At 36.8% G+C, this 23,723-nt stretch overlaps 1 protein-coding gene and 1 long non-coding RNA gene across 2 annotated transcripts; one reads left to right on the top strand and one right to left on the bottom strand.

The window, feature by feature from the left end:
* The first annotated feature begins 2,818 nt into the window (after positions 1 to 2,818).
* On the top strand, positions 2,819 to 3,599 carry LOC127831678 (uncharacterized). Its single transcript, XR_008026453.1, has 3 exons — positions 2,819 to 2,873; positions 3,246 to 3,351; positions 3,511 to 3,599. It is a non-coding gene; the product is annotated as an uncharacterized LOC127831678 (long non-coding RNA).
* Positions 3,513 to 9,747, bottom strand: LOC127831677 (potassium voltage-gated channel subfamily C member 1-like). The gene is made up of 2 exons (XM_052356696.1): positions 9,392 to 9,747; positions 3,513 to 5,013 (listed from the first exon to the last, which is right to left on the bottom strand). Exons 1-2 carry the CDS (start codon positions 9,728 to 9,730, stop codon positions 4,024 to 4,026), a joined length of 1,329 nt encoding a protein of 442 aa, XP_052212656.1. The 5' UTR covers positions 9,731 to 9,747; the 3' UTR covers positions 3,513 to 4,023.
* Between the last annotated feature and the right edge of the window lie 13,976 nt (positions 9,748 to 23,723).

Below are 23,723 nucleotides of genomic sequence, written 5' to 3'. Positions count from 1 at the left end.
GTAAAACCATAAAATAAAAAATGTCATACATTGCTGGTCTAAATGTCAAACAAATTTTAAACCTTTTTACAAATACTATAATTGCCGTGATACCTAATTGCAAAAAAAACGAAATATGGCCAGGCGTTGCAATGTGGCGTCACTTTTTTAAATATTTAAAACTAATCAACGATTTATGGAGAGACACTAAAAACGCGTCTAGTCGGCCATAAATTTCTAATCAAATCACAGAACTTTCATGTGGCAAAAACGTAGTTGACAATCCCTTAAGGTACTAGTAATTTGTATAACCAGCGATGCGTCCATGATCACATATAATTTTAATGAAACGAATGAATTTATTATTTATGCCCAACATACTTTAAGTTCCGGTTCAATGACAGTGAGAAACGGTAATATCGGGACTTGCAACAAATACCATTTACATACATACTTTCTACCTAAAGGCAGAATTAAGTAGCTTGGCGCTTGAACATACATGATGCATAACGATTAACTACATTCCAATGTGGTCGCCAATCATTTCAATGAAACTATGGACTTGTATGTACTTCGGTTTATCTTTTTAATTGATGTAAATAACTTATAAAACAGTAAATTCCATGAGCTTACATGTAAGGCTATATCATATAAAGCTGTAAAATACGTATGTGGAAGTAGACATGGAAGTAGTCCCAAGCGATACAGTGTCCGTGCGAGGACGTATTTTTATTGAGAATTTCTTTTTAAATCACTTTTACTGAAAATTCGCGTAACGCGCCCGCGATACATGTGACACCGCCTCATAGTTCTGTGTCATCGATAAAGGCCTAACTAAGCCACAATTCAACTTGCACACGTTTTTACTTTATCACTCATTTAATAAATTGTAAACGATAGTTTTTAATGTCAATTCCCGCGCAATAAATGTGTCCCTAGATGAGTGTAAAATTAACACAAGCCATTTGTCCACTATCGGCGCAATTTACACCGACTAGGAAACATTAAAATTCCAGGAACATTATCAGGAGTGAAAATCATGTGGTCTTTTCTATAAGGCAAATTACAAATAGATAATACCATAATATAACCTTCATTTTCAATAAAACGAACATTGGACGTTTATATGCAATACAAATTTAGCTGTGAGAAAAACGAAGCCAACGTATATTTATTAGCAAAGTACACGAAGAGTAAATGACAGTGGTTGTATTGATATTTATCGGAAAAAATCATGTCTGTTAACATATCCAAATTAAATAATAAAATATATTCATAACAGTAAACATTTATTTAAATACATTGCCATTTCATATAATGTACAATAAAATACAATATACAACTACGATCTGAAAAAAATATAAAATCATGATAAAAGTTTGGGTTTGCCGCCCTGGAAAGGTCAAAACAAACCATTTGTGGGCTTAAACCGGTTTAAAGGCAATCTTGACCTCAAACGTATTCCATTAATTAACACTTAAAAGGAAAATGAAAAATCGACAACATAGATTAAACAATAAAATAATTTATTATAGGGTCGTGAAATAGCATTCTTTAATTATTGCAAAGAAATAAAATGCCTCCTGTTTTCCGACCCTTGTTGTACGTGACAAACTTATTGTCTGCGTCCAAACGTGTGTCGACGTGGGCAATCGTGCACGTGATATAACAGAAATAATATCTTTAAACGTGTATATCAGAAATTACACTGAAGTTTTATACACAAAAGTAATATTATGTGTGTCGATTATGCAGCAAAACAAATAATATGCGTTGTGTTCTATATGGTGCTAACTTTATGTTCACATGACTTTATCTACAAGTTGATATGAGCAGATACGCCGATTTGTTATTTTCGGAATAATTTACATATGAAACGATTTATAAAATAATAATACATCAAACTATATTAACTGTTAACTTGCAAAGAATAAACTACTTATGTTTGTTTGACGTTTTGCCTCACATATTAAAGTTACATAAGGCTTCGTTTGTTGTTTTTTTATTTTAATACATATGCTGTTTATATCATTTGTAATGACTTGGATTTGTTTAATAACTCGTTAAGGAAGTTTAAAATTTATGAATTAATGATACTTTTTTTTACTGTTCTCATATTTTGGTGATGGTTTGTAATTTAGACGCGTTCTGAGAAAACTGGGCTTAATGCATGTGCGTAAAGTGTCGCCCCAGATTATCCTGTGCAGTCCGCACATGCTAATCAGGGAGAACACTTTCCGCTTTTATGACATTTTTGTTTTTGTTTCAAGGAAGTCCCTCCTTACCGAAAATCAAGTTTATGCGGAAAGTGTCGTCCCTGATTAGCCTGTGCGGACTTAAACAGGTAAATCGAGGATAACACTTTAAGCACAAGCATGAAGCCCAGTTTTCTCAGAACGAGGCTCATTTTGCCTATGTGGATGCCTAGATTGGACAAGACACAGCAAACAAATGTGCGTATGATTACCCTCTCTTTTGATAAGGCATTTGGTAGTGTAGTTGTCAACAAATATTTATCTTAAATTGAAGAAAATGCTTTATTTGAATAGTACAACAGACCATTGATTTAACGCATCATTATCAGTCGAGTCAGATGCATTATATTTCAATGAACAACATTAACATTAAATGTATTTGCTTCAGTAACCCAGGGAGGGTAGTTTTTTATGCCTAAAACCAATAAAAAAATTGAGAATATTAATACTCTGAAAGTGGACGACAAAAATGTTTCTTGGTTGTTGCTACTTATTTCAAATAGTTTTAAACTAGTTAATTCATCCGTTATTTGTTTGTTCTTTTCTGCCTTGTAAGAAGCTTTTAAAAATGGCATGGGTATGCAGTGTATAAAATCGCATTTATATGACCTTTCGCCTACACAAAGGGTGTTGATTGAGGTACTCCCTCGCCTGAAGCTGCATCATGTAAAGGATCCGGAGTGTGTCCCAGAGGTACTCCCTCGCCTGAAGCTGCATTATGTAAGGATCCGGAGTGTGTCCCAGAGGTACTCCCTCGCCTGAAGCTGCATCATGTAAGGATCCAGAGTGTGTCCCAGAGGTACTCCCTCGCCTGAAGCTGCATCATGGAAGGATCCAGAGTGTGTCCCAGAGGTACTCCCTCGCCTGAAGCTGCATCATGTAAGGATCCGGAGTGTGTCCCAGAGGTACTTCCTCGCCTGAAGCTGCATCATGTAAGGATCCAGAGTGTGTCCCAGAGGTACTCCCTCGCCTGAAGCTGCATCATGTAAGGATCCAGAGTGTGTCCCAGAGGTACTCCCTCGCCTGAAGCTGCATCATGTAAGGATCCGGAGTGTGTCCCAGAGGTACTCCCTCGCCTGAAGCTGCATCATGTAAGGATCCGGAGTGTGTCCCAGAGGTACTCCCTCGCCTGAAGCTGCATCATGTAAGGATCCAGAGTGTGTCCCAGAGGTACTCCCTCGCCTGAAGCTGCATCATGTAAGGATCCAGAGTGTGTCCCAGAGGTACTCCCTCGTCTGAAGCTGCATCGTGTAAGGATCCGGAGTGTGTCCCAGAGGTACTCCCTCGCCTGAAGCTGCATCATGTAAGGATCCGGAGTGTGTCCCAGAGGTACTCCCTCGCCTGAAGCTGCATCATGTAAGGATCCGGAGTGTGTCCCAGAGGTACTCCCTCGCCTGAAGCTGCATCATGTAAGGATCCGGAGTGTGTCCCAGAGGTACTCCCTCGCCTGAAGCTGCATCATGTAAGGATACGGAGTGTGTCCCAGAGGTACTCCCTCGCCTGAAGCTGCATCATGTAAGGATCCGGAGTGTGTCCCAGCACTCTTTTCTAGACTTGTTACACTCAAACATTTTGGACGATGTTTTAATTTAAGCGGCAAAATGTTTCAGATCTTTTTGAAATGTATTAAATTTGCTCTTTCGCTTCGGTTGCCATTATAGACATTATACCATTATTCCGATGAAACAGAATCTTTATCTGAATGATATGGAATTAAGTCTTGATAAACTTGGTGAAAAACGCGTGTAGCAACGTGTGTCCTTAACGAAAAACACAAATACATAAACTACTATGATATCGTCGACACGTCGTTTTTTAATCTTGCATCATCAATATCATCAGGTGTTGGCAATACCTTTGCCAGATATGCGCGTTTTACTGCCGGTACTGTCCGTCGTCCCCATATCTTGGAATATGCGTAAAAGAGCATGAAATTATTCACAAATATCGGAATAATTATAGACAGGAGACAGACGCCTGCAATGGCGCAGAAGGCACCTATAATCTTTGACAGGAGTATCTTGGGAACAACATCTCCATACCCCACTGTCGTCATAGTAACGATGACCCACCAGAACGATTCTGGAATGTTGGGAAACGTGCTGTCGCCAGAGAAGTAAGCAAACGTCGAGAAAAGTAGCACGGCTGAAAGTAAAAACATGCTCATCAAAAGCATATCCCATATGCTGGCTTTGAAAGAGAATATCAGGACACGGAACCCGGCTGTGTGTTGCACCATCCTAAAGAGGCGAAACACGCGTACAACTTGAAGGCAATGTATAATATTCAGAACTGACACTTCGTATTTAAGTTTTGGGGACAATTCTTCAACAATATATTTCAAAAACATTACTAACAGCGAAAACACGTCCACCCAGTGAAAGAACGACATCAGGAGTTTCAATCGGTATGGACAGAACAAGTATCGAACAAGCAAATCGACAGTGAAGAAAGCCATGCATGAATATTCAATCACATCCAAAAAGAAATATCGCACAAAGGCGTTTTCTGGTATTGGAATAGGTTCGTGTGCATCCGGTTCCGCTGATGATGTAATTTCCGGTTCCGGGTTGCTTTCTGGTTCCGGGTTGCTTTCCGATTCTGCTGTACCTTCCGGTAAGGCGGAACTGGTAAATTGGTGTTTGTATTTCGACCAGTCGTTCCCGAAGTATTCCTCCCACTCGTTGACAGTCAGGTCCCTTTGAAAGTCGTGATGGGTTCCAGCAATGAGAGCGAATAGAGACGCCAGAACCACGAGGGTACTCACGATAAAGTAGATCTGGAAATAATTGAAATATGGAAACAAATCGCCCCCTTGGTTCAAAAAAGGAACCATGTGACATTAAAGTAAGAATGCACATGGTACTTTTTTGTTCTAATAGGGCGATATGTACATTTGTTAAAATCGTAGAAAATTATTTTCAGATTCATCATGCATTCTTTTATATATTTCATGAATTGTCAGACACTAATTCGCATCTTATTGAAAATTCAAATATGAAATATATTATTATTATTATTAAAAGTAGTAGTAGTAGTAGTAGTAGAAGTAGTAGTAGTAGTAGAAGTAGTAGTAGTAGTAGTAGTAGTAGTAGTAGTAGTAGTAGTAGTAGTAGTAGAAGTAGTAGTAGTAGTAGAAGAAGTAGTAGTAGTAGTAGTAGTAGTAGTAGTAGTAGTAGTAGTAGTAGTAGTAGTAGTAGTAGTAGTAGTAGTAGTAGTAGTAGTAGTAGTAGTAGTAGTAGTAGAAGTAGTAGTAGTAGTAGTAGTAGTAGTAGTAGTAGTAGTAGTAGTAGTAGTAGTAGTAGTAGTAGTAGTAGTAGTAGTAGTAGTAGTAGTAGTAGTAGTAGTAGTAGTAGTAGTAGTAGTAGTCGTCGTCGTCGTCGTCGTCGTCGTCGTCGTCGTCGTCGTCGTCGTCGTCGTCGTCGTCGTCGTCGTCGTCGTAGTAGTAGTAGTAGTAGTAGTAGTAGTAGTAGTAGTAGTAGTAGTAGTAGTAGTAGTAGTAGTAGTAGTAGTAGTAGCAGTAGTAGTAGTAGTAGTAGTAGTAGTAGTAGTATTTTAGACATTTAAATAATAAATTTTTATGTGTTGTTGATTTTCAAAGCATGCCTTTTGTTAAGGTAAGACATTTGAATGAATGTGAAGGCTCTTCGCTATTAATTTATCATGACTCCAAAATGGGAAACGCCAACTCTACAATAGCTGAACTTCAAGGTCGAAGAGAAACGAAGATTGTTGAAAACACAATAATGAGAAGTCTGACGCAAAAGCAAAAGGTTCATTGATGTTAGCATGTGGGCATATATGTTTAATGAAATTCAACCAGTAGGGGCCATACTCTAAGCGTGCCTTGTTGAGTAGCGATGCAAACGACAACAGTCAAAGTATTTCTCGAACATTACAAGAGTGATAATATTTGTACATATAATGGGCATAGCTCGATTCATTTTCTTGCCGACATGGTTATCTTCACAAAAATAGTCAATTTCCATTTCTAGACCAACGCAAAGTCTGTATCATATATGGGGAATATTCTAAATACAAGTTGCAACATTAAAATGGGCATAATGATCATAATTGCATGTGGTCTTCAAACGTCAATCCGGAATTTGCAAGATTTAAGAAAACGTAAGTATTCTAAATTTTAAATGAGGGCGTCGAGTTTAAGCCTTATAACGTACTTGATATACAAAGATGTTTGAAGCAATACCAGTGTATGTGGTAAAGAAGCGATATTACATGGACTATGTCGAGAACACCTTCGTATAATTATTTTAAGTTTTTTACAATTCAGATATCTAGATCTACACACAATTATAAAAGCCGTGTGTTAGACAAAGTTGTGTTTCCAGTTAACCCATTTATGCCTAGCGTCTAGAATAAAGGCCTTGGCAAACAGCGTAGAGCCATATGAGACGTCGCATGATGCGGCGTCTAATCAGGGTCTACGCAGTTTGCTTAAAGTAATTTATGTAAGAAATATTCTAAATATAGAAATAAATATACTAGACATTCCTAATTTTGAAAATAAATTGATCCAATTCATAAGGATGGGAGAGTCCACTAGGCAAAAATGGGTTAAATGGCTGAGAGACGTGGCAAAGTTTGGATGTTGACTAAGTACCCTTCACATTTATGTTTTCAAGCCACATCACTATCAAACGTCGCAATTTTGATACCCAACGATTCACTGTGTAATGATATACATTATGTACACATTTTCACCATATCTTTAAAATGCTTCTCTGGCAATGCCTGCATTTTTTTACTCTTGTGAGATTTCTAAAAGAATACATCACCTTTGTTTTCTTAACATATCATAGTAAATATCAGAGTGAAATGAAACCGATGTGTACACATGAGTATAAATGAGCCGTGCTCTGGGAAAATGGGGCTTAATGCATGTGCGCAAAGTTTCGACCCAGATTAACATGTGCAGTCCTCACAGGCTAATCAGGGACGACACTTTCAGCTTGCATAATATTTTCGTTTAAAGAAAGTCTTTTATTAGAAAAAATCTAGTTTTGGTGGAATGTGTCGTCATTGATTAACATGCGCGGGCTGCACAGGCTAATCGAGGAAGAAACTTTACGCACATTAAACGTCCTTTTCACAGAGAAATGCTTAAGTATTTATTGTCTGCGAGCCATACATTCTAGTGGCCGATACAATTATTGTTCTTTACAATTTGCAAAGAATGACCATTCAGAGGAAATAAATTAAAAATCGATCTCTTCACATCAAATAGTGTATCGGCGAAAATAATGTATAGGTCCATCTTTTTAAAATAATATGGTGTGTCGTGTCACGAACCATTTCAATTACCGAGGATGTTACGCAGTGATGGCTGTCATTTCAATACTTACATACATTCTAGCGACATATTAACCCATTTATAGAAAAAGGGATTGGCAAACAGCATAGACCCAGATGAGACGTCGCATGATGCGGTATCTCATCAGTGTCTACGCTGTTTGCTTAAAGGAATTTATGTAAGAAATATTCTAAATATAGAAATACATATACTAAACATCCCGTATAGAGAGAGTTCACTAGGCATAAATAGGTTTAGAACGAGAAATGGCAACTATGCGGATCAGCAACGGCAATGCGCAAAAGAAAATTCCCACACATTATATCGCTTAGACGACGGAGTTTCGTAACATGATAACGCATTATTAAGCCCAACGTTGTCGTTCCAAACATTGTATGAAGCAAAGGAAGACAGTGATGCTTACCTTGGCAATGACAGATGATGATGGCGTTGTAAGGACCAGCCACATGCCTCCCTGAGCCGACTTCCAGCCGCGAGAGTGAGCCAATTCCTGCAAATACTCAACGTTGTTCTTGCGAGCCTCGTCATCTTCTTCAAGAATCTGTAGGTGAAAATGACACGACATGACCTTAACGTAACCCATTTAAGCCGAGTTGACTCTCCCATCCTTTTAAATTGGATCAATTTATTTCCAAAATTAGGGATGTCAAGTATATTTATTTCTATATTTAGAATATTTCTTACAGAAATTCCTTTAGCAAACAGCGCAAACCCTGATGAGACGCCGCATCACGCGGCGTCTCATCTGGGTCTACGCTGTTTGCCAAGGCCTTTTTTCTAGACGCTAGGTATAAATGGGTTAACGGTTTAGACAACTGCAACATATGTACCAAAACGTGTCATCTCCTTCATGCTAAATTTTCATTTATTCAACTCAAAACATAATCACGTTCGCCTTGTTACATCACCATCAAAAATCATGCGCGTATGTGAACAGAATATTCAACAACGTAAAAACGTGTTTTACATTAGATATGATTTGTTAACCGTGCCAGTTTTTTCATATGATTTACATAGCACTTGTAGCGAGTTGTAACAAATTTTAAATAGGAAATCAAAACTAACAATTGTATATGCACGTTTAAATGCTGTAAGTTGAAAAGTATAGAAGTAGTTCGTAAGACAATATTGCGTCTACGGAGTGGCAGCCATATAGACATCCATGGTGATTCCAGTATACCCTTCCCCCTGTAAACTTTGTAGAGATGATATAATTAACTCATTTATGCCTAGTGGATTCTCCCTTCCTATAAATTGGATCAATTTATTTCTCAAATTAGGGATGTCAAGTTTATTTTTTATATTTTGAATATTTCTTACAGAAATTCCTTTAAGCAAACAGCACAGACCCTGATGAGACGCCGCATCATGCGGCGTCTCATCTGGGTCTACGCTGTTTGCCAAATTTTTTTTCTAGACGCTAGGCATAAATGGGTTAAGACATATTCATCATGATAATGTTCCACACAGAAGGGATTTAAATAAGGTTAGCGTAGAAATTACATTTTGATTATAAGTGAATATTTACATTTATATATCAAGTTACTTTCATATTCAAACACAAATTAAATAATTAATTAAAAAATAATAATTAAATAATTAAATACAGTAAAACCCGTGTCGATATGTTTTATCTGCGACACATTTTAAAGGAAATGACTGGAACATCGTGTACGTCAAAATGCGCAATATATTAAATAGATTCGGATTTCACGGTAACAAAACTATTTAACAACTTGAACAAAATGAGAATATATAATAATGATTTTAATATAAAAAATATTCTAATGACACAAACAAGCACTTTATATAAAACAAGTTTTACCTTGAGCGTGGACTCATCGTCAAAAAATCCCGTGTATTTCGTGAAGCAGCATTTCGCAAGGCACGAGTAAGGTATTCCCCAGAACTGAAGTTCGGCCTTGAATGACGAAGGACAAAGGTCAGCGGGTAAATGCAACTGTCCGCCCTGATGATAATATAGGATGCACTGAAATGCGGCCGGGTGTCGTTCAACAAAGATTTCGCTTCCTGTACGCTTAAGTTGATGATGAAAATGTTCTGGAACCGACCTGACAAATCGCAACCATGTTGTTTCGGACATCTCAAAACGCTGACCGCTGATATTCACACATTGAAGATTGACGGTGTCGTCCTCCATCATTCCTTTGAGTAGGTATATGATCAAGATAAAACAAATATTGAAAGTTTTAAACAACCGCTCGATAAGGGTCCAATTTTGTTATATGGTAACTACAGCTTCTACTTGATAGTTTGAGTTTAACCTAATTTTGTATTATTTAGTACCATTCTAATTCAACTTAATGCTTTTTAAATAGCTATCATTTTAAAAGTAGCATACGATTCCAAGGTGTGGCACAAATAAATACTAAACAGCGCATGCGTTGAACTGTCGCTAACTGCCAACAATAACCAGGAATCTCTACATCATAATAGCTCTCTGAACTCTATGAACAACATGAAACAATGATGATTCGTTGGTAATTGCTTGCCATTATGATGTACCTAGCAACTAAACTGTTGATCCTTCATGCCGACATTGTTTGCTACGCATACATATTTCACACGCTAGTGAACACCCGAGCACACACGTTTATGTAAGTGACTGCCTCCTAGATAGATGTCTCAACACTTAATTGTATCATATTTACAACAATTAAGAACGTTTAATGTTATAGTTGTTTTACACCATTTGTATTTTAATTGGGCATACTTTTATTAAAGTATGTGTCTTTATATTAACGTGTATGTAAGTCTAGCATTTGATTATCTCGAACGCGACACACAAATCACGTGAGCAGAAATGTGACATCTTAACAAAGCTTAAACATGAACTTGCATCGACATCAACGGGAGTACCAATAACAAAATCAGCCTTTTACTTAAATCTTAACAGAGTTTCAATAATAAAAAGTGCTTTGCGAAAGGGAATGGCTTTAGTAAAATAATTAAGTGTCCAGATAGACATTCTTATACAGGCTTATTATACCCATACCGCCGCTGCTACATATTCATTTTGGGATATCAATAACAAGTAGTTCGAGTGGATAAAACATGTAATGAAAGCTTGTAAGATTGGAGACGATTGCGTGAAAAGTAAATTTACAGATTTTTATAATTAATGTCTTTTACAACACTGTGTTCATACCATAAAATCACGCACTAATAAAGTAATTCCTTTTTAATAGTTTTTATTATCTAAAAAACTATCCTCGTCGTATTTTGGTGTCTGTTTGTCTATGTGTTCGTGTGCAGTATTACAGTAATACTCGCACTTGTCTTATTTACTTGCCCTACACGAATCCAGTGAATGAACAGGCTAATTTTGGAAGACACTTTACGCACATGCAGTAAGCCCAGTTTTCCAGGAATGCCGTTCAATTATGTATTTGATGTATTGTTGCTTATTCTCGATCTATTGATTCATGATGAAGATTTCTATAAGATACTTTGTGCATTCTTACATTCAATGACATGCAGACACTAACTATAGATTTATTTTTAAGCAAGAATTCGTGTTATTGTTCTCAATTCTCCTAAGACAAAGGACGAAACGTTTCTAGATTTAGTTGTCCGGTAACATCGGTTTATGTGTACGATTGTAACCATGAATAAAGTAATGTAACTCAATTCAACAAGCGCATACCCGATTCAATAGGAACTTCCGGTTGCATGTAATGTTGGAGATAATGTATAATTATAACTTCATTTAACTTAGAACATGTAATCAAACTTATTTTAAAGGGTTCATCGTATAACGCAATGAGTATCGGACACTGGCACTCGCTTACAGATACAAACCATGGGATTACAATAGACGATTTGCGTTTATGTTTAGCACGATATCTTTCAGACACGCCTGATATTTTTAACCCATTTATTCCTTGTGGACTCTCCCATTCTTCTAAATTGGATCAATTTATTTTCAAAATAAGGGATGTTTTGTATATGTATATTTATTTCTATTTTTATAATATTTCTTACTGAAATTCATTTAAGCAAACAGCGCAGACCATGATGAGACGCCGCATCATGCGGCGTCTCATCTGGGTCTACGCTGTTTGCCTAGGCCTTTTTTCTAGACGCTAGGCATAAATGGGTTAAATTCAAGATTATAATATAATTATTCATACAAATCTTCCATTTTATACAACGTGGTTTCAGAGGAGATTTAGAGTTAATTACTATGTTAGTCTATATAAATCCTGGACGTTGATATTTGTGTTTCCTGGGGCTTGATTTAAAATATATACCATACCAAAAAAATGAGATGCATACCATACAATGTTACGTGCCTACGTGTAGCATCAAACATCGGGACCGTGAGGTTCAACAGAATATTTGTCTATAATTATCCATTTGTACCTGCAAGTAAATCTATTAACGCCTAAGGCGGGGCCAATTTTTACCCCATAAGCGTTTTTTTTGTACCACCATACAAAAAAGATACCCATCAATTATGTGGGAGACTTTGTTAAAACAAATTGTTATCGGACTTACGGACGACCGAAATTATCAATGACATCGAACTTACGAACGGCGGAAATGATCAATGATATCGGACTTACTGACGGCGGAAATGATCAATGATATCGGACTTACGGACGACGGAAGTGATCAATGATATCGGACTTACGGACGACGAAAATGATCAATGATATCGGACTTACGGACGGCGGAAATGATCAATGATATCAGACTTACGGACAGCGATAATGATCAATGATATCGGACTTACGGACGACGAAAATGATCAATGATATCGGACTTATGGACGACGGAAATGATCAATGATATCGGACTTACGGACGACGGAAATGATCAATGATATCGGACTTACGGACGACGGAAATGATCAATGATATCGGACTTACGGACGACGGAAATGATCAATGATATCGGACTAACGGACGACGGAAATGATCAATGATATCGGACTTACGGACGACGGAAATGATCAATGATATCGGACTTACGGACGACGGAAGTGATCAATGATATCGGACTTACTGACGGCGGAAATGATCAATGATATCCGACTTACGGACGACGAAAATGATCAATGATATCGGACTTACGGACGACGGAAATGATCAATGATATCGGACTTACGGACGACGGAAGTGATCAATGATATCGGACTTACTGACGGCGGAAATGATCAATGATATCGGACTTACAGACGACGGCATGGATCAATGCTATGGGACTTACGGACGACGGTAATGATCAATGATATCGGACTATCAGACGACGGAAATGATCAATGATATCGGACTTACGGACAACGGTAATGATCAATGATATCGGACTTACGGACGGCGGAAATGATCAATGATATCGACTTCACGGACGACGGAAATGATCAATGATATCGGACTTACAGACGACGGATATGATCAATGATATCGGACTTACGGAAGGCGGAAATGATCAATGATATCGAACTCACGGACGGCGGAAATGATCAATGATATCGAACTCACGGACGACGGAAATGATCAATGATATCGGACTTACAGACGACGGATATGATCAATGATATCGGACTTACGGGCGACGGAAATGATCTAGTAATTATAAACGATCCCAATGAGCACTATGTGCTCATTTGCGCTTAAACAGAAAGGTTTAGATCAAGACATTTTTTCAATCCATCAGTGATAATGAAAAAAAAATTGGAAACATAATCATGAGCTTAGTATTATTTAGACGCGTGTATTTAGTGTTTATTTAACATATACGTGAACCTTTAAAACGTGGCACAGAAAAACATGCAAGTTCATTATACGGCTCTCAAACAAATTACTCCGCCTTCAATCTTGACACATGTAATAAATGCATCATGTGTTTGTTTTACACACATGGGATCCTATGATAATGATCCTTATGTCTAAAAAGAATTCGGTTTTCGAATTGCAAATGTGATTGCTAAGAAATAAATATTAATAAACTATTAGCAAACCATTAATATTTCTCGTCTGCTGCCTAACGATCCTGTATTACGATGTAAATGACATTTCAGAAGAACTAAATTTAAGACCTGTACCGTACTGAAAGTTTGATGCTCTTTCGATAATGGCGTTATTTTGAATACATGCTTTAAGAGTAAATAAAAACACGTAGTGAAAGCAATCCAACGGGTTAACCCTTACAGTGCGGGAACCGAGTTGTGAAGGCCTTTGCAAACAGTTTGGATCCAGATGAGACGCCACAGAACGTGGCGTCTCATCTGGATCCAAACTGTTTGCTATTCTGATAGTATTCTTTGAAGAAAAATCGAAGAAAATGCTAATTTTAGAAATTCAGCAGACAACATTTTTGCAGACGACAAATTTCCCAGCATGCAAAGGGTTAAACATTAAATTTCCGGAAACGGCACGTGCACGTTGAGTTATACAAGGCATTTATTACAAAATAAGGTGCTCATTTATTTGTAATGTCAGATAAAATGGTTAAAACCATAATAATCCGAGATATCTAAAGTATTATATTGATATTTGTTTGAAATTTAACTAAAAACATGAACATATTTGTATTCCAATTCATGCAGTAATTTGATCGGGTCCCTTTGACGTCAATTAATTCTCTTGGGCGGTTAATATCATTTTTGAGCTTTTGAAACTTTAAGAGTTCCACAAAGATTGTATACATTAATAATTCCACGCACGTTATTTCCACTCAACTTTATCAAATCAAAGGATCGAAACATCAAAATCGATGTGAATAGTTAAATGTATTGTAATTATGCTTTTCCCATGTTATGAAACATTTATGAAAATGACATGAATGAGATAAGATAATTGACATCCCGGGGATCAATCGATAGAGGGTGTTCTAAATACACATGTGTGGTGTCAATTAGACGCATGACTTGGTCATTGCCATGGCACTTGTGATGTGTATGATTGATCTTGACTTGCCGGTGAGGATTTCGTTCGGTAAAAATAGAGAAAGCAATTAAACAATGTGCGGTGAAAAAATATTTTATTTCAATTTGCTTGCTTCAAAATACAGGAAGATTCGTCATCTGTTATCCTTTGATATCCAACTTTCTTCGGAGAAATGTAAATTACAAAGCTGTAAATGAACAATAAGTAATCGTGTGACGTATATGAGCTAGCATAACAGTTTCAGTGCTGGAACCGAATTTTGAAGGCCTTTGCAAACAGTTTGGATCCAGATGAGACGCCACAGAACGTTGCGTCTCACCAGGATCCAAACTGTTAGCTATTCTTATAGTATTCTTTGAAAGAAATGGAAGAAAATGCTAATTTCAGCAATTCAGCAGACGACATTTTAGCAGACGACAAATTTCCCAGCATGCAAAGGATTAACGTATTCAAGCACCGAGTCGATGATAAAAGGAATAACTGATATAAATCACGTGCAGGATTTGTTATCAAAAGAGTTTTTTAGAAGTTTTATATTAGATAGTTTTAAAACAGCATTTAAATTAATCGTTTTTAACATAGCATATTTAAGATTGGTGGGTTTTAAATTTTTAATATAAAGAATCGATTGTACCTCAAACAGAGTGCGAGTATGGAAGTAATATTAACTGTTCATTTTATGATAGAAGAACGATAAACAATTTCAGGATTTATGTATTAAAAACATTTATAATGCAGTTTGTAACACTTTAAACTTCGGTAGCTAATTGAAGTCATTTCATTTGTTTCAATCACTTGTTTTAAATGCCAATAAAACCACGATGCGAGCCGCTGCGCTCCGGTGCAAAGAAATTTAAAATAAATTTAATCTTTAGAGCAGATCTCTTCAAAGGGAACGTTATTGCCCGTGTATTCTCAATATGTTTTTGCTAAATTACCTTTAAAAACTTCGCTCTCTTTATGTGTTTGGTGCTGGACCATGTGATGCGGCACATTTGGCGAGACATACAAAGATAAATCTTAATATGAAAACGTCGCACGTTTTGCCAAAGGACACTGAACTGCTTCAAAAACTACGTACTATACCCTTATTTTGTCATCATGAGTGCCAATAGAAACTGCCTATTTAAACAATTCATTGATAGTTTTTAAGTCAAATCTGGGCCCGATTATATAATTAATCATTCCTGGCAGTATACATGTAGAAGCGTTGAATATTTTGGCACTAATTTTCTACAAATATGGATTAACTATGTATTTTATTTTTCGCTTGCCTATGATTATAGCGGAAGCAGAATACAAATGTGTCCTGTTCTGTGAAACTTGGGTCAAATGCATGTGCGTACAGTGTCGTCCCAGATTAGCCTGTGCAGTCCACACAGGCTAATCATAGACGACAATTTCCGCTTTAATGGTATTTTTCGTTTAAAGGAAGTGCCTTTTTACCGAAAATCTAGTTAAAACGGAAAGTGTCGTCCCTGATTAGCCTGTGCGAACAATCCCCGAGTGGAGATCGAACCCGTGACCACCTTATCGCTAGGCGGACACCATATCGATCAGGAAATGGAAAAGTTTCATAAAGATTGTACTATAAATGTGGCCTCTAGAGTGTAAACAATGTAAATGTTCTCGACGGGTGACGCACGACGGAAAAAAGGCGATCACAAAAAGCTCACTGTCAGTACGTTGTAATCAGTTGAGCTGAAAATTGCAACCAATAAGCAAGGACACAGTTTCATTTTATAACTAATATGTTCTTTCTCCTTAAATAGTTTTCGTTTATGCAGCAATACGTTTTGAGTTATACCCTACACAACAACATAATTGTCGTTTAAGTGCGTTTTTATTATTTGTTGTTTGTTTCGTTTTTATGATAAGGGCTATAACTTTTTGAAAATGCTGCACTAATATAGCCAGGTGATAAAACCATGTGGTGTTTTCTTGGCGCATCCTTTTAGCCACAACAATAATTTTAGTTACCCGCGAGACAAAAAACGTCAGAAAAACACACGGGTGGAAGTACTTAATATATAGTCTATTAGCTAACAGTCTCGCTAAAGTAAGAGAGCACATAATAACGATAATTTACATTAACCTTATTCAGTATGCAACTTCTTATATACAGGAACTATTGACACTAGATGTCAGCCATTTGTGATTGTTAAAAAATGACTCTGACCTTGACTTTTGAACACAGAAAGATGCATAACACGCAAAATGTCCTCTCAACAGTATGAACCAGTAAAGCGCTTTTATGAAAAATTATGTTACAGCCTGTATAATGCTTGTATGTTGCACATTAACACTTAAGGTAGCGCACCCGCTACCTTTCGAACTCGTCCGAGATATCAATAAAACAAATGTTTTGACCAACTTTCATGATGATTGGGCAAACATTGTGACTTCTAGAGTATTTACAAGGTTTCTATATAGCCAAATAAGGAAAACTGCCCCGCCCACTGGCGGCCATGTTTTTCAACGGACCGAAACCACTTTTGAACTCAACCAACATATCATTAGGACAAACATTTTGACAAAGTTACATGAAGATTGGGCATGAAATGTAACTTCTACAGTGTTTACAAGCTTGTTTGTTTTTTGACCTAGTGACCTAGTTTTTGACCCGGCACGACCCAGTTTCGAACTCGACCGAGATTTCATTGGGACAAAGCTTCTGACCAAGTTTTATGAAGATCGGACAAGAAATGTGGCCTCTAGAGTGTTTACGAACAAATGTTAACGGACGGACGGACGGACGACGGACAAAGACCGGTCACAAAAGCTCACCTGAGCAATCAGGTGAGCAAAAATTGAAGAATGTGCCTAAAAATTGCAACCTATTTAACAATAAACATAGTGTATATGCCATATTAAATCAAATTAGGTTAGAAAAGAAATAAAACGCGTCGCAAACAAGTATATGTCGTCGGCAGGATTCGAACCTGCGCGGGAATATCCCAAAAATTTCTAGTCTATCGCCTTAACCACTAGGCTACGGCACCTAATATTAGGCTCTTCAACCTTCAAAGAAATCGCGGGAAATCATTAGGAGTTCCCTACCTTAACCCATTTATGCCAAGCGTCTAGAAAAAAAGGCCTTGGCAAACAGCGCAGACCCTGATGAGACGCCGCGTCTCATCAGGGTCTGCGCTGTTTTCTTAAAGAAATTTCTCTTTGAAATATTCTAAATATAGAAAGAAAATTACAAGACATCCCTAATTTTGGAAATAAATTGATCCAATTTAGAAGGATGGGAGAGTCCACTAGGCATAAATGGGTTAATTATGTTCAGACCTATGGCGCATTGATCATAAGATATGACCGAGAGCTTTGCACAACGGCCACAGTATCAGAGTGCAAAACAAGTCGATGCCAAATGATGAACTTGTGTGGCAAGTTAACAATTCGACACTTAACTCGACACTTTTACCAGATATAACACACTCTATTTAGTGAATCAGAAATGCAGAATTCACTGTGGAATACTGCTATATTTTGCAGGCAATACATAAAAATGACTGTACTGACGTAAATTAACAAGAGCACCGCCTTGCGGGTGCAGACCGCTCATCTATTTTCTTTTTAAATGTGAATGGACTCTCAATTTCAATCACAAAGGAGGGAGGGGTGGAGTGAAGAGGGGTGTATAGTGTGGGGGTGTGGACATTTATTACATTATCTTCCAAAAATGCGGAAAAAAATGAAAAAAAAAAATAAAAAATCGGGGGTGGGGGGGGGGGGGGGGGGGGGGCTGGGATTCTTGGGTGCGATGGTTGGACGGTATTTCAAAAATAAAATAATAAAAATAAATATTTGTGTTTTTTAACCGTTTCAAAAAAAAAAATTTTTTTTTTTTTTTGGGGGGGGGGGGGGGTTAAAGTGTGAAGGTGTGGTGGTCATTTGTGAGATGATCTTAAAAAAAAAATAGGGGGGGTTCGGGGGGGGCACAAGGGATGGTTTGGGTGGAGTCTATTGTGGTGTGTCAGGTAAGAGTAGTTTTGTCAAAGTATCAATCAAATCTAATCATAAATAAAGAACACGCCGGGTATGCGAATACTTCGTTGACGGATGGCACTTCACTAACAGAGAACAACAAACGCCACGCGCGAGAGGTAAGTTTTTTCTGTTTTATTTAAAGTTATATCCTAAAGATTAGTTTTTAAGACAAGACACATGGTCGAGTTGATAAATAGTGTATCCTTTTGTATTGGGAATACACAATTTCACGGAAGAATGGTACAGTTTTGCCCAAAAAATAGAAAATTCGATCGGAAAACAGCATAAACTGGATGAACAGTAAACATTCTAACAAAATAAAACTACTTAGAATTATTGCAAGAAATTGTTTGCTATTCCAGCATGTAGAGTAATCACTGTGCTTCAAATAATGAAATTTTGATAGTAGTCAATGAAATATAAACAAAGATAGTGCATGTTGTAATAGGTGGCATAATAAAGTTGCAGGCACTTTGTTTACCGATAAAAGGCACTTCAGATTACGGAGACTTTCAACAAAGCGGGCACTCTAATAACTGAGTTTTATCTTCTACCTTAGATGCATTTATTTATATTATGGCTATTCATACGAAACATTTTGAAAATATATTTTTCAAAAATCACATTACTATTAATTTATACTATGTTTATTATAATTGCAATTTTCAAATAAGATAATATTTATTATTAAATAAATGTGTACATAATGAACTTGTTTTTTATTGGTAACTTGAGATTCAGAGAAATGAAAATACAACGGATAATGCGGATCAACACAATCGCGTTTAATTTTACTTATAGCAGGGCTCTAGATAACGGTAGTGAAGGGGTCTTTATGAGGCAAATGCACATTTGTTCTTCATAAAATCCTATGTCGGTTGTGCTTATTTGAATCGCATCATCAAGACGATACTTATGCGTAGCAACAAAATTAAAAAGAGAATGGTCAAACTCCCTTAATTTTGAGCCCTGCTTGTAGGGAGCACTTCCCTTTACGCAACGCTAACGTTTGCTCGAAGTGCGATTCACCTGACCCTAAATCACTGTATTGGTTGAGTTTAAAGAAACACGGGTAAAATTAAATCGTAAAAACAACTGATTCTGGAAAAAAGGAATGCGTACATAAAATGTTTAAATGTAATATTATGGAGATAGTACTTAGTATACCCCCACAAACGAAGTTTAGGGTGCTATATAGGATAGAACTTGTCTGTCTGTCGGTCTGTCAGTCGGTCGGTCCGTATAAAGTGTCCGCTCTCTCGGTTTTCATCCGATCTTCACCAAACTTGGTCAGAAGTGGTATCTAGATGATGTCTATGTCAAGTTTGAATATTGGTCATGACGGTGATTATTCATGACATGCTATCTAATATATAAGTAAATAGCCTTAGTACCTTCATTTGGACATAAAGATAAATGCTTTAGATCAACCGTTTAGAACGTAATTTAAAATATATGGTCATATAGATTTTACTCATTAGACATATCCAATTTGTTTAACATTTATCTTCCACATTTATACCAAATCATAATCATATTTCAAAGGGATAAGAACATGCTTCGGTAATTCGTTTTTTATTTGCGTACTAAGTGCATACATTTTTATTTATTGCCTGCTTACTTTAACAGTATTCCACAGCGAATTCTGCATTTTTGATTCACAAAAAACGAATGTGTTATATCTGGAAAAAAGTGTCTAGATGTCGGGTAAGGAAGTGCCATTGTTTTTTAGATGATCGGTAAACGAAGTGCAGATGAAAAATGTGCATGCGACTCTTAAAACATTTGAATTTTCTCAAATACAGTAGTAAACTAAAATGTAACATGTTGTAACATTACTGGATGTATTGATCTTTTATTTCGAATAGTAAGCACGTTCTTGATCTATTTCCAAGTATGTATATTTTGTTAAAATATGTACTGATCATTCAATTCATGCTGATTAACGATGGAATTTTATCGTTTTTTTTTTAATATTCACCGTTTTTCCGCGAATTTCTTTCTTCGCAATACGAAGTGCTATACCATTAATCACCCAAACAATGTGCTGTGTCTAAAAACCAAATAAACACAACATAAATACAAAAAAGCTGAAGAACTCACCTCTCGCGCGTGGCTTTTGTTGTTCTCTGTTAGTGAAGTGCCATCCGTCAACGAAGTATTCGCATACCCGGCGTGAAGAAGTTATGGCAATTTTAGCAAAATTCAATAGTTTGACCTTGAGAGTCAAGGTCATTCAAAGGTCAAGGTAAAATTCAACTTGCCAGGTACAGTAACCTCATGATAGAATGAAAGTATTTGAAGTTTGAAAGCGATATCCTTGATAATTTATAAGTAAAGTGGATCGAAACACAGAATTTAACCATATATTCAAAGTTACTAAGTCAAAAAAGGGCCATAATTCCGTAAAAATGACAATCAGAGTTATGCAACTTGTCCTTTTACTGTACCCTTATGATAGTTTGCGAGTGTTCCAAGTATGAAAGCAATATCTATGATACTTTAGGGGTAAAGTGGACCAAAACACAAAACTTAACCAAATTTTCAATTTGCTAAGTATAAAGGGCCCATAATTCCGTCCAAATGCCAGTCAGAGTTACATAACTTTGCCTGCACAGTCCCCTTATGATACTTAATAAGTGTTGCAAGTATGAAAGCAATAGCTTTGATACTGTAGGAATAAAGTGGACCTAAACACAAAACTTAACCAAATTTTCAATTTTCTAAGTATAAAAAGGGCACATAATTCTGTCAAAATGCCAGTCAGAGTTACATAACTTTGCCTGCACAGTCCCCTTATGATAGTTAGTAAGTGTTGCAAGTATGAAAGCAATAGCTTTGATACTTAAGGAATAAAATGTACCTAAACACAAAACTTAACCAAAATTTTCAATTTTCTAAGTATAAAAAGGGCACATAATTCTGTCAAAATGCACGCCATAGTTATCTAACTTTGCCTGCCCAGTCCTCTCATGATAGTAAGTAAGTGTACCAAGTTTGAATGCAATAGCATTGATACTTTCTGAGAAAAGTGGACCTAAACGCAAAACTTAACCGGACGCCGACGCCAACGCCGACGCCGACGCCAAGGTGATGACAATAGCTCATATTTTTTTTTCAAAAAATAGATGAGCTAAAAACGAATTACCGAAACATGTTCTTATCCCTTTGGAATATTTTAATAAAAGGGAAAGGGAAATGTAAACCTCAGTATACAAGGAGTTTTCCAATCTCTGTTAAATTTTGTGGCTACGCATTAGTATCGTCTTCATGATGCGATTCTAATGAGCACCAATGACAAAGGATTATATGAGGCCGCTTAAAGACCCCTTGCTACCCTTATCTAGAGTTCTGCTATAAGTTCAATTGTACACAGTCGTGTTGATCCACATGTTCCGTTGTATTTTCCATTCTCTTAATCTCAATTTACTACTTAAAAACAAGTTTATTATTTAAACAATTATTTTCGGTCGTCACTTGAAATATATTACTTCAGAACTAAGCATTTGAATCTTATTTAAAATTTGCACTTATAATATTAATAATATAAATTAATAGTTATAAGATTTTTGAAAACGAACAACGCCATCGGTAATATTTTACATGTGTATGAAATTACGTTATGCATAGGTTCCAAATGTGTCGGGCCTGACAATGCAAATTGATTCGTACTACAAGTTGTTTGATAAGAATAGCCATAATATACATAAATGCATTTCAGGTAGAAGATAAAACTCCGTTATCAGAGTGCCCAATTTGTTGAAAGTTTCTGTTAACCAAAGTGCCCAATATTGGGAATCAAAGTACCCGCAACTTCATGAATACCACCTATTAAAACATGCTCTATCTTCGTTTATATTTCATTGAATTCTATCAAAATTTCAGTATTTGAAGCACATTGAATACTCTACATGCTGGAATATCAAACAATTTCTTGCGATATTTCTAAGTAGTTTTATTTTGTTGAAATGTTTACTATTCATCCAGTTTATGCTGATTTCCGACCGAATTTTCTATTTTTGGGGGAAAAATCTACCATTCTTCGGTGGTGGTGTTCTTTGCAATAGAAAATAATAAACAATTTATAAACTCGACCATGCGCCTTGTCTAAAAAACTTATCTTTATGATATAACTTTACAAGAAACTGATGAACTTACCTTTCGCGCTTGACTTTTGTTGTTATCTGGTATCGAAGTGCCATCTGTTATCAAAGTATGCGCATACCCAGCGTGAATATTGCACTTTATATTCAGATAAAAGGCAACGTCTTGAGGGGCATAACTTTGGACAAAATAAAACGATGGATCGTTTAGCAACTTAAAAATGTCAAAGGGCCATAACTCTCTAAATATTCATCTAACCAGAACCCACAAATAACATGCGCATCTCCTCAAGGTAGTTAAGCTTCCCATAAAGCGTCATTGAATTCCAGTCAGTAGTTAGGGAGAAATAGCCCGGACAAGAATTGCACTTTATGTACAGTTTATATAAAATTTCAAAGGGCTATCACTCTGTTAAAAATCAGCCGACCATAACCAGCTGATAATATGCACATCTCCTGTTGGTAGTGAAGCTTCCCAAAAAGTTTCATTGAATTCCAGTCATTAGTTGCTGAGAAATAGCCCGGACAAGAATTGCACTAAATGTACAGTTAATGGAAATTTTCGAAGGCCATAACTCTGTGAAAAATCATCCGACCAGAACCGGCTGATAATATGCACATCTCCTCTTGGTAGTGAAGCTTCCCATAAAGTTTAATTGAATTCCGGTCAATAATTGCTGAGAAATAGCCCGGACAAAAATTGTGCACGGACGGACGGACACACGCACGGACAGACGAAGCGGCGACTATATGCTCCCCCCAAAAAAATTTTTTTTGGGGGGGGGAGCATAAAAAAGACCTTGGCAAACAGCGTAGACCCGGATGAGACGCCGCATGATGCGCTGTTTGCTTACAGTAATTTCTGTAAGAAATATTATAAATATAGAAAAAAAAACTAGACATCTCTAATTTTGGAAATAAATTGATCCAATTTAGCAGGATGGGAAAGTCCATAAGTATAAATGGGTTAAACTGCATGAAAAATGAGGGTGTAATAGCACAGAGATGCTTGAACGGACGCATACACAAAGTGGCGCACATTGTTGTCATCATTCACTGACAAATTGTGACTGATACTTGCATATGGTGTTCTGAAAGCGGGATCAACAATACAAAGTTGTTCCTCAGAGAAGAAATAACAACA

This window comes from Dreissena polymorpha, chromosome 5 (genome assembly GCF_020536995.1).
Source record: "Dreissena polymorpha isolate Duluth1 chromosome 5, UMN_Dpol_1.0, whole genome shotgun sequence".
Taxonomy (NCBI): Eukaryota; Metazoa; Mollusca; class Bivalvia; order Myida; family Dreissenidae; genus Dreissena; species Dreissena polymorpha.
This window is presented reverse-complemented; position numbering and strand designations above follow the sequence as displayed.